Here is a 12,166-nt window from a genome sequence, read left to right as displayed (position 1 = left end):
GGGGAGCACAGTATACCCACTGTCCTGTGTCTTTTTCGTAAATGTAGATTTCACCCTATACCAGTACATCCCTTTCTGTTTTGCAGTCCCATGGTTTCCTTTATGTGAATGAATAATTGATTTCATCTCAGCCGCTACTGGTGGACATTTAAGTTGTTTCCAGCGTTGGCTATTACAAGCAACATAGCAATGAATATCTTGGTGTGTCTTTAGACATGTGTGAGCATGTCTGTGGAATAATTCCCAGCAGTGGAAGTTCAGGATTAAAAGAATATGTATCTTATATTTTGATAGGGACAGGTTTGCCCACCAGCCTCTAGTCCTGAGCTGAGAAACCTTTCCCAATATCGCCACCTGCTGCCTTTACTTGGAAATGCAGCCTTCCTATAACCAGCCCAGGGCTGCTCCCAGAATGATGGGATTCCCCTCTGCATCTACTCAGACTCCCCAGGAGTCAGCATGGAATAAAGAACAATGGAGAAACCACTCTTTCCTGGAAAAGCAATGGGCGCTGGGATGTGTCAAGGGCTTAATGCACAGCATTTTGCAATCAGATAGATAAAGTTTACATTTTGCTGGCTCTGCCACCTACCAGCTGTGTGTCTATGACAACGGACCTCTCTGAGCCTCAATTTCCTTATCCATAAAATGGGTATAATGATACCAAAATTCCAACACTGAAGACAGGAGTCAATAAAATAAGTATTTGCCTCTAAAAAGACATTAAGAGACGTGAACAGGCAACTCACAGAGAGGAAAAGCAAGTGGCTGGTGAAATACAAAAACATGTTTCATCTCCGTCGACAGGGAGATGCCTATAAAGCCAGACACCCTTTTCACCCAACAGATTGGCAAGGATTTCAAGGCTGATAACAGCATGTTGACAAGGTTGTAAGAAAATGTAAATTAAAACAAGTTACCTGGCTCTGCCCATCAGATTGGAAAACAAGTGGGAAGACTGATAATATCTGGGGGGCTCCTTCCCTTTGGGTAAGTGTAGAAATTGCTCCATCTTTTGGAAATGATGTGGTAGCAACTAGTAAACATTTTAGTGGATATGCCCTTTGGCCTGGCAACCCCACTTCCAGGAAACTGTCATCAAGAAATAAAATCACCAGATAGTAGAAGAGATAGCAACCAGTACAATGAAATACTGTAATAGGCACACACACAAAAGGAAACAATTACACAACCCTTTGGAGGAGCATAGCTGCCTAAATACTGATATGTAAGGGCTGGAAAGTGTCTGTGTTTTTTATGTTAATTTTATATCCTTCTACTTTTCTGGATCCTTTTTTTTTTTTTGCTTGAGTTAGTTTTATCGTGGATTTTCTGAGGTTTTCCAGATATCGTGTCAAGTCATTTACAAATAGGAATAATTTTAATTCTTACATTGGTAATTGACTTCTCTCATCTAATTGCATTGGCTAAAACCTAGAAGATGTTTGTACTGACAGAGAAAATGTATCTATATTGTTAGGTTAAAAAAAGAATTTTAAATAATAGACATAACCCCTTCTTGTAAATACACACACACACTCTAGATATGTATATCTGTCTCTATTTGCAAAATAGAATATTTCTACAAAATACCGCAAAGGAATAAATCATCATGTTAACAATTTCCATAGAAAGCTGGGCTTGGAAGAGTAAATATTATTACTTTTCACTGTTAATATCTATGAATTGTTGACTACAGAATTTCTTTCTTCTTTCTTTTCTTTCTTTCTTTCTTTTTTCTTTCTTTCTTTTCTTTCTTGTTCATATTCTTTCTTTCCTTTCTTCTTATCTCTTTCTTTCTTCTTTCTTTCATTTTTTTTTGGTACGTGCCCATAGCGGGAACCGAACCTGGGACTCTCTGGTCCATAGGTCGACGCTCCAACCCCTGAGCCAAACCAGCCAGGGCTATGTTTCTTAATTTAAACAATCTAATGTGTTAAAGTTTGGTTTCTAACAATATATAAATAAAGAAAATGAAGTGATGAGCTGTTATGAGCACTGAATGAGACAATACTTAATTAACCTGGTATCTGGCACATAGAAAGTGCTAAAAAAGGAAAAGGTTTTTTTTCTTATTACCTCAGCCAATCCTGACAGCCTTTCCCCCGTTTTACAGGTGAGACACTGTACCCTGAGCCTGGATGCCCCCCCTGGTCCCCAGTCTGCCCCGGGCCCACCAGTCCCTCCGGCCCCCACCCAGGCCCGTGCTTACCCACGGACAGGGAGCCGCGTGCCAGTTTGGGGAGCAGCAGATCGAGCTGGCGGAAGGTGTGGAAGACGTCGGCGGAGTGGACGCGGTCCTGAGCCTGGCTCTGATGGGTACGGGGCAGGGCCTCGACTCCGTAAAGAGTCAGGTAGCCGGCTCTGGGGCAGAAACAGCCGATCAGGGCTCCTCCTCGGTCATTCCCAGCCAAACCCTCCCATGGCAGCCTACCAGCTCTTTATTCACACACCCAATGAGCACCTACTTTTCCTACTAACACGCCCCGACTGTTCCGGGCCGGGAAGTCACTGTGAACAAAACACAAGGTCCTCGGGGCCTCTGGGAGCGGACACTCTAGTGCAGCAGACAGACAACAGACAAGAGAAATGAGTCAACAAGTAATAAGTCAGCTGGAGCTCAGAGGTATATGGGGTGAGGGGAGGGGCTCACCATGAAGCCGAAACCTGAAGGATGAGGATGAGCCAACCAGGAAAGCAGAGAGGAAGAGGGTTGGAGGCAGAGGGGACAGTGGGTACCAGTATCCCAGGGCAGGAAGGAGATGGGCGCATTGAGGAGCAGCAAGGAGGCTGGTGAGGCCGGAGCAGAGAGAGTGCGGGGGACAGTGGGGAGAGACGGGGTCATGGACCAGGAGATCCTGCCCCTGCAGAGGGAGGCAGGGTCTGAGCTGAGACCTGCAGGGTGAGCAGCGGGGAGGAGAGGGGTCAAGGGTTCTGGCAGAGGGCACAGCCTGGGTGAAGCCTAGAGCCAAGGGAGCAACTCCGCCTAGTCAGCTTCCAGGTATCACTGGTCCAGGTCCTGGAGCTGGAGTGTGAGGGGACGGGGCAGAAGCGCACACACACATGCTCACACACGCGCACACACGCCCGCCTGCAGGAACACTTCCAGGACATGTTTTCTCCGCCAGTTACTTTCAAATGCTTCAGGAGCCCCAGGTCCACCAGCCTCAGTCCTGGGGAAAAGACCACAGGTTTTCACTTTGTACCTGTGGTGGGAGGGGCTGGCTGGGGCCTAAGCGGAGAGACACCACCAAAGCCCCTCTACATTGAGATCCTTCTAGTCCCTGGATCTCCCAGGAGAGGGATTTTCCTGAGAAGAACAGGGTGGATGCAAGAACGAGGGAGGCGGGGGGCCGAGGCAGGCCCGTCTAGTCCAGACTCTGTCCCTTACCCACACAGTGCAGGCACAGAGCATACATGTTTGATGGGTGGATGGATGGACGGACGGACGGGCGGACGGATGGATGGATGGATGGATGGACCGATGGATGGATGGATGGATGGATGGATGGATGGATGGAAGGGGGATGGGTGGATGGATGGTAGACAGCCGAACAGACAAGAGGGTGAGTGGATGAATGGTGAATTAGAACGTAACGCTGAGAACACTGATCTTGGGAGAAAATTACAGGGTCATCAGGCTACAGTCCACCTGTCCCCTGCATCCTGCTCACCTCCCCCCTCCCCCAGCCTCGGCTTGCATGCCGGCAGAGATGGAGAGCTCACAATCTGTCCGTCCCACTGGACGAAGAGGAAACCACCCTTCCTTCAGGACGGCTGAGACAAGCTCCTCCCCGAGTCTAACCCACTGACCTACTTGTGCCTCCGCATCAGCTCAGGAGGACTCTCTCCCCCTTCTCCCCAAACATGTGAGGCCCTGGCCTGTTTCCCATGGCAGATGTGGTAAAGGGCAGCCCACATAGTGGCTTCAGTCCACAAATGTGTTTTGCTTGGTCAACAGAGTTTTCCTAAAAGCAAACTAAGTGTATGTTTAAACATTTGGGGAATTTCACACACAGTCTGGATTTCCCCCTCATCTCATCTCGAAAAAGGGCAGAATCTGGCCCCCGAGCCGCAGTCAGGCCTGGAAGCCCCGAGTCAGCCTCCCCTTCAGACAGGAGAGAGCTGGCAGGGTCAGGCGGTGCTCACCAGGCACCACGGGCCCAGTGACACTGCCGTGAAACACCTGTCGCCGTTTGTCATCCCACTTGTACTGGCTTTTTTCTTAAAGCAGAGAACATTTGCCCTGTACATAATTTCTACCAAAATAGGCAACAGAAAATAAACCAAACAAAAACACCAAGAAGGCCACAAAGTTTCACACCATGGAAGTCAGGGCCCTTCTGAAGGCACCTCCACATTAAAAGGACACATCATCTGCTGAAGACAGACAATAATTACAAGTGTGAATACACACATAACCTACAGGTGGCGCCAGGAGCTATAGAGAAAAAGCTGGAATGAGCTAGGGAATGAGAGAGGGCCAGCATATTAAACGGGATGCCAGAAAGGCCTCTCTGAAGGAGGTGACATGTGAGATAAGGCTTGAATGAAGTGAGGCGGGAGCCATGCAGACATGTAAGACACAGCATTCTCAGGCACGGGAACAGAAACTGCCAAGGTCTCGAGGTCAGAGTATGCCTGGCCTGTTCCAGGGGCAGCAGGGTGGCTGGTGAGATGACAGAGGAGAGAGCAATGGGGCCACCAGGCGCGGATGAGAGCAGAAGAGGTCGGGGACATCACGCAGGATCCTATAGGCCAGAACTTTAGATATGACTCTGAGTGAGGAAGGGCCCACATAGGAAGGTTTAAGTGGTGGCATCTCAAGGTTGGGGGCCATGTGAACCGTCATCCAACTCGCCCATCCCTTTCTATTTCAGGGGCTCCAGATGACAGTGAAAAGGTCCTAGGCTGCCAGGCAAAGAGGCAGGAGCTCCAGCCCCAGCCTCAGGTCCTATGGACACAGGGATCCACTTACATCTGACCCCCGTGCTATACCTGCTGTTTCCATGAGCCTAAACAAACCCAGCTGCCACCATGCCATCCCCACCTCCCCCGGTGCCACAGCTTCCTCTCTCACGTCTTTGCCCACACAGGGAGACAGGGCGGCAGGAGCCAGGGGCCCTGGGAGTTGCCTTGCTGTGAGCTTGCTGGGTGGTTTAGCGGCCCCTTTCTGGACCTCAGTTTGCTCCACCACGACAGGGTGGGCCAACGCAGCAGCACTCAGACCAGTCACAGCCCTTGATGGTGTCTGCACCACTCCAGGGGAAAATGAGAAAAATGTGGACCTCTTACCCATCAAGGGTCACACTTGAGAGTGTAGGGTCTGCAGCCAGCCCTGCCAGGACCCCAACTATGAAATGGCTCTGGGCAAATCGGACTCCAGCTCTCCAGGCCTCAGTTTCCTTATCTGTCAAATGGGGTTTGTAAAGTACCAGCCTCATAGAGCTGCTGCTGATTGAAGGTGTTAACACAGATTGAGCCTGCTTATATGCACACACGTGTCACAAATGTGCTGTGTGCTCATATATGTCAGCGAATGCCTGTCCTTTATGCTGAAACTGTGTCCCTCTCATTTTTTAGAGCTGAAATGTCCCTTCTTTAATGAAAGCCAGTCAATGGCACCACCAAAAATCAATGAACTATCCTTACCAGAGTTCTTTCCCTCGCTGCCTATGCCTCCACCACCGCCCCACTCAAATCCTTCAGCAGGTCCCATCAACTCCATGCCCCAAAGTCTCACCGTGTCCCTGTCATCTCACTCGTCCAGGCCACGTGATCGCTCGCCTGGGCAACCACAGCTACAGGCCCTCTAACAGGTCCTCCTGCGGCTGTCTCGCTGCCACACACCTGGCCTGTGGCCAGCTCTCCACCCAGCAGCCGAGGAGCGCTTTCAACACTGTAAGTCTAACCACGTCAAGCCCCTGCGGAAGCCCCCGATGTCACTCATCTTACGCAGAATAAATTCCAGAGCCAACAGGACCCTCTTGTTTTGGCCTGTGTCTCCTTTACGACCCGCAGGCTGAGCCAGGTAAATACCTGGGTTCCCGGAGGCAAAAGGTCATCTTGCCATCTTTGCTTTGAGTGTCCTCATGGTTCCCACTGCTAAGGGCTGACCCAGGTCTGCAGTAATGGGCTCCCCTCCGGAGAGTGGGGCTGCCCGGGCTCACCTGAGCAGAAAGTTGTAGGAGAAATCGAGGAGACCCATCTCGTGCCAGCCACTGCCTGCGTCTGTGGTGTCGCCCAGCAGGACAGTGCGGAGGTTGGTGTACATGGCTTCCGTGAGCGCCTGCAGGTCTCTGTGGAGGAGAGTCCTGGGGCAGAGAGAGAAGAAGTGAGTGCTGCTTCATAAGGGTCACATCCGCACACAGGTGCCTCCCTCCCCCAACCTCAGGGCCGCAGGGCTCTGGTTCCTTGTTGGCAATGAGCGTCTTAGGAGGATTGGCTTAAACAAGGTGATATTATTGCTATCACCATCAACAATGATGACCAATACTATTCACTGTGCTAAGCACCATGATCTCATTTCATCTTTTGACAACTCTAGGAATAACAGTTACTATCATGACACCCATTTTACAGACAGAGAAGCTCAGGGACATAAAAGGAAGTGACTTGCCCAAGGTCACCCCACCAGTAAGTAATACAACTGGGATTAAAACCTTGATCCAGAGTCTAAACTCTTAACCACGATAGTCTATCCCTCCTCGGGGCACACAAGCTTGGATAAGGACCCCTTTAGTCTGAGCAAACCCCTAGGTTCTTGGATAACTCAAGAGTAGAACACTTTCAGAGGGGTCCCATGAATTTCCAGGTAATTAAAGCTTTTGGATGTTCAAGTCGGAACATTATTAGATTAACAGTAGACAAGATCCATATGAGATCATGTGTGTAAAGGGCTTAAGACAGCTCCTGGCACATTGTAAGTACTCAAGAAATGGGAGCTTGTGATTGACCTTGACTTTGACCTTGTTCCCCCCAATCCTACTCCAGGCACTAGTTCTCAACAGAGAAAGTAGCCTTTAGCAGATGTGATAACCATGCCCAGAAAACATAATGCCAACTTGTGAGAAATTTCCCAAAACTCTGGGGGTCAGACACTGGAGGAAACGGGTCCCCCCCTGGGTGGTGAGGTAGAAGGCAGTGAACTGTGGGCTCTTGTTGCTAATGGGCCTTCATGATCCCCTTGGAATGGCAGGATCCAGGACCCTCAGGCCCAGAACACTCCTAGTAGCTGTCCCACAAGGCCAAGGTCAGATTGGGCATTGCGTCTCATCAATGTTCGCCTCATAATGCTGGCCTTTCCTCAGCTGTAGCAGTCCTGCAAAACCTGGCCTTCTAGCCACAGACCACTAACTACCATCAGACTGCACATCTCTGCAGGGTAGATGCAGAGTCTCATCTCCTCAGTGTCTTGGGTGGAGGAGAATGATGGGCTTGGGTTCAAATCCCAGTTCCGGCACCTTATTAGTGGTTGACTTTGAGCAAGTCACTTCACCTCTCTGAGCTCCCGTGTCCTCACTTGTAATACGAGAATAACAACGCCTACCTCTTGAGGCTATTGCACAAATATGAAAGTGTGCCTATCAAACACCTGGCATATGGTAGGTGTCCTCAGATGGCGGTGGCATCATTCTGCAGCCCCTGCATCTAGGGTGGTGCGCAGTGTTTAGCGGGTCCTCGGATGTTTGCTGAATGAATACAGGGTGAATGTGCTCACCTGTCCTCTTGTTGATGTAAGCATTCCTTACATTGCAGGACCTGCACCACTCCCCAGCTGTGTGACCCAGGGCAAGTCACTTCTCTGAGCCCGAGGCCTCATCTATAAAACGGGGCTATAAGTTACTTACCCTCCAGCATTGTTGTAAAGATAATGAGATCAAGCATGATGCCTGGCACAGAATATGGACTCAAAAATATTAACCGTCCCACCCACCTCCCTTCACTTTGCGATACGGAAAACAGAGGCTCAGAGGGGGGGGTGACTTGTCCAAAGTCACAAGGCTAAGAAGGGGTGGAGCTGTGGTTTGGATCTAGGTCTGCCTGACCCAAAGCCTGATCTCCTCCTACTCAAATCAAAGCTGCCTCCTAAGAATTAATGAGTTCTTCCTCAGCCCAATTATTTTGGGTTGTTTTTTCTCTTGTTTTTGTTTGTTTCTTTGAAACAAAATGTCTTTACTGGACACCTATTGTGGAGACGAGCACAACTCGAACCCGCAGGGAGAAGCAGATCAGCCAGCCGGCCCACCCGCAGGTACTGTTGGCCACTCACGGTTTCATCTTGGCCTTCTCATCACTGGGGTTGTAATGTGGGAGCTGCACATCGAAAATCCGCTCCATGAGGAAGACGGCATAGGCGTGGAAATCCAGCTTCGTGCGAGGCTCCCACACTGCCGAGTCGTAGGAGTGTGGGTCCAGGAGGACAGTGACGTACCTGCCCCCCACCAGCACCTGGGAAGTTGGCAGGTTAGAGTGAGGAGTACTGCTGTGAACAACAGCAGCTCTCAGTGGCCAAGGGCTCACCCTGTGCCAAGCACTGGCCCCATCAGGTCCTTAACGGACGACAGTCTTTCATCTACCCCTCAGACCGCCCTGTGAGGTTGGGACCATCACTCACCGATTTACAGCGGAAAAGTGAGGCTTAGAGAAGGCACGGAACGTGCCCGAGATCACACAGCCGAGAAGCGGCAGAGTTCTTGAGCACCTGCCATGGTTATCTTGGTCACTGTCATATGTCCAGCAGCCAGGAGGGAGTCTGCCCACAGAAGGCAGCAGATGGATGTGTGTGCATCACAGGTGAATGGGTGGATGGGGGCATGGGTGCATGGGTGAATGGACAAACGAACAGAAGAATGTTGGTGGATAAATGCTAGTAGATAAATTATAAATGGGTGGATGGATAGATGGGTGGATAAATGAATGACAGGAAGGAAGAAAAAATGGATGCTGGTGGGTCAATGCTGGTGGATGTGCAAGCAGGACCCACTTCTTTGGGAGGCTGAGCTCTGTACATAAACTCTGCCCCAGAAGAGAAGGAAACAGCCCTGGAGAGCAGTGTAATCCTGCAGTCAACAAAGGTAAGGGCACTTCCCCTCAAATGTCTGTGCAGGGGTCACACAATTCTAACTGCCCTGGCCCTGTTTTCAAAGTATGGTCTGTGAGTCACATTAATGAAACTCTCTTATAAGATACAGGCCAATGTCCAGGAAAAAATGCTACTGGATGGATTGTTAGATGAGGGATAAGTGGTGGGATATGCCACTGAATGCATGTTGGGCGGAAGGATGGATGGATAGGCAGCTAGGGGCTGGTTGGAAACTAAATGTATGGGTGAATGTTGGGTACATGGATGGCAGGATGCTAAGTGGATATTGATAAACAGATTGAAGGATGACTGTTGGATGAATAGAAAAAGTTGGAAGAATACATGGAAGACGGATGGATGGGTGGTGGTTATTTGGATGTTGAAGGGATGGAAAGATGGAGATATAAATAAATCTATATGGAATGGATAGATAACAGAATGTTGGGTGAATAGTGGCAGATGGATGGAAACACAGGTAGACAAGTAGAAGAATGGAAGTTGGTGGAAATTGAACATACAAATGAAAGTTGGATAGATATTAGGTATGTGAGTGGGAGAGTGCTGGATAAATCTGGGGAGATGTAGAGAGGGATAGATGATGGATACATGGAGGATGGACAAATGCTGGAGAGGTGTATGGAAAGATGGATGGATGAGTGGATAGATGGAGGTGTAATGGACATGGAACATATAAATAACTGTGGGGTGGCTACGAGGATGGAAGGGTGCTGCTTAGATATTGGGTAGATAGGCAGACGAATAGATGTTGTATGGATGGGTGGATGTTGGACAGATGAAAGTTGAATGAATGGATAGAAGTGAGTTATATGGATGTACATGTAAGGAACAGACATGGAATGACTGCATAGCTCAATGTTGGGAAGACGCTAGAGGGATAACGAAGGGAAGAGTGTTAGATAATCATTGGATGTACAGTTGGTGAGACATGTGAATAGAAAGTTGGTGGGACCACTGGAAGGATGTTGAATGAGTGGGTTAGTGCAAGGATGGGTGTTGGAGGGATCAGTAAATATCTGGTAGGACAGGCCCAGGTGCGCATCCCTTCCCTCCCAAGAGGCACAGGAGGTACTTACAGTAAAGATATCACCGTGCTTCTCCTTCATCCTGGTGAGGAAGCTGGCAGCATCTTTTCCAAACTCCAAGGCATAGCCCAACCAGGGGATACTGCCCAGATCCAGGGGAGGCTCACCAGGTCGCCTGTAGAAACCACAGTGCTTATCACCATTTGATAAAACAGAGACGAGAATAAAGTATGGAGGACATGGGGTGTGGTTTTAAATAGAGAGGGTAGGGCAGGCTTCCCTGAGGAGAACCTTGACCAAAGTCCTGAAAGTGGTGAGAGAGGAAGCCATGTAGATATCTGGAAGAAGAGCCTTCAGATAGAAAGAACCAGTGCAAAGGCCCTGAGGTGGGATCATGACTGGTGGGTTCAAATAACAGTATAGAGGCCAAGGTGGCTGGATTGGAGGGAGCAAGGAGAAGTAGCAGATGTGGAGGCCAGAGCGGTAACAAGGCCCAGACCATGCAGGTCCTTGTAGTCAGCTGTGAGGACTTAGCTTTGTCTCAGTTAGGTGGGACCCATGAGAGTTTGGAAAAAAATAGGGACAAGATTTGGCTTAGTTTTTTTCTTAATAGGATCCTTTTGGTTATAAGTAGAGAATGGACCATAGGGGCTGAGAACAGAAGTTGATGGAGATGGTCATCTCTCTAAGGGTAAAAGTGAACTTTCCAGACCGCAGTAGATAAAGATACAGAGTTGTCTGTTTCAGCCAGCAGAGACCAGGGTTTTGGTCCTCTCACATTCCTGCCACACCCACAGAGAAAGGATGAGACTGGAGAACATGGCTGGAAGGGAGAAGGCAGTAGAAGGATGGGCCTCATCACTGACCCCTGACTGCCCCTCACTGGCTCAGAATCTGAGTTAGCTCAGGTGGCTAGAGGCCAGGCCTGTGGTCAGGCCCGTGGCCAGAGGGAATGTCCCAGGGGTACATGCTAGCTCAGCCTGGGGGTGGGAAGGCTGGGTGTGTAATAGTCAAGGTTGAATCATCTGTAAGAGCAGAACAACTCCTCTGATAATTTAATAACAGCTACAGCTCACTATGATAGACAGAATTCCATGATGACCTATATATACCCTTGTATAATTCCCTCCTACTGAGTGGGGGATAGATGGTACAGTTGACCTTAAGAAAGAACAATTCTCCTAGTGGGCCTGACCTAATCAGGTGGACACGGGGCTTACAAGAGACAGGGCTCTTCCTGGCAAGAGACTCAACGCATAAGAGAGACCTGACATCAGGGAGAGTTTCTGTTGCTGGCTTTGAAGATGGAAGAGGCCACATGGCAAGGAATGCAGGTGGCCTCTAGGAGTCTCAGTAGACCTTGTCTGACAGCAAGCAAGGAAATGGGGACCTCAGTCCCACAACCGCAAGGAACTGAATTCAGCCAGATTCTTCCCTGGAGGTTCCCAACAGGAAGGCAGCCTCAACTACACCTTGATTTCAGCCTTATTAGCTCTGAGCAGAGAACCCAGCTACACAATGATTGACTTGCCAGACTGTGAGCTAATCAGTGGTGCTGCTTTAAGCTGCTAAGTGTGTGATAACTTGTTACACAGCAAAAGATAAAAGCTAAACCATTAAAACTTATATTGCATTCCACTGGGCCCTGCCCTTGGCCAAGCGCTCAGTGAGTATGAAGTGGTGTGTGGACACTCATCTTGTCCACCACCCTCCGAGGGAGGGACTGTTAGCTAAGGAGAGGTGTGTCATTATCACTAAATGAGCCTCACAATATTGTATAGCTGGTGCTCACAGTGGACCAAGGGGGTCCCGAAACCCAGTCTTATAAGGATCAGAACCCCAGGGATGCAGAAAGCTCCCTGTCTGCTGAATGAGTTAGTGAATCATCCCACCCTCTTCTTCTCACTGTGGATTCATTCATCCCCTCATCAAACAGTAACTATGAAGCAGATACCGTTTGGGGTGCTGGAGACACAGTGGTGAACAGGACAGACAAGATCCCTGACTTCATTGGCTATACATACTAACAAGGAGAGAC

General features: G+C 49.3%; 1 protein-coding gene across 1 annotated transcript in view; it reads right to left on the bottom strand.

The window, feature by feature from the left end:
- PTGIS (prostaglandin I2 synthase) overlaps nucleotides 1-12,166 on the bottom strand; it is a 38,995-nt gene that overhangs the window by 18,075 nt on the left and 8,754 nt on the right. The window contains exons 2-5 of the mRNA XM_036244671.1: nucleotides 10,180-10,303; nucleotides 8,273-8,451; nucleotides 6,171-6,314; nucleotides 2,213-2,364 (exon numbers count right to left, since the gene is read on the bottom strand). Coding sequence (XP_036100564.1) covers nucleotides 2,213-2,364; nucleotides 6,171-6,314; nucleotides 8,273-8,451; nucleotides 10,180-10,303 — 599 coding nt within the window. The remainder of the gene's footprint in view (nucleotides 1-2,212; nucleotides 2,365-6,170; nucleotides 6,315-8,272; nucleotides 8,452-10,179; nucleotides 10,304-12,166) is intronic.

The sequence above is a fragment of the Molossus molossus genome, unplaced genomic scaffold (genome assembly GCF_014108415.1).
Source record: "Molossus molossus isolate mMolMol1 unplaced genomic scaffold, mMolMol1.p scaffold_m16_p_6, whole genome shotgun sequence".
NCBI classification, from domain to species: domain Eukaryota; kingdom Metazoa; phylum Chordata; class Mammalia; order Chiroptera; family Molossidae; genus Molossus; species Molossus molossus.
Note: the sequence above shows the minus strand (reverse complement) of the source record. Positions and strands in the feature narration are given on the sequence as shown.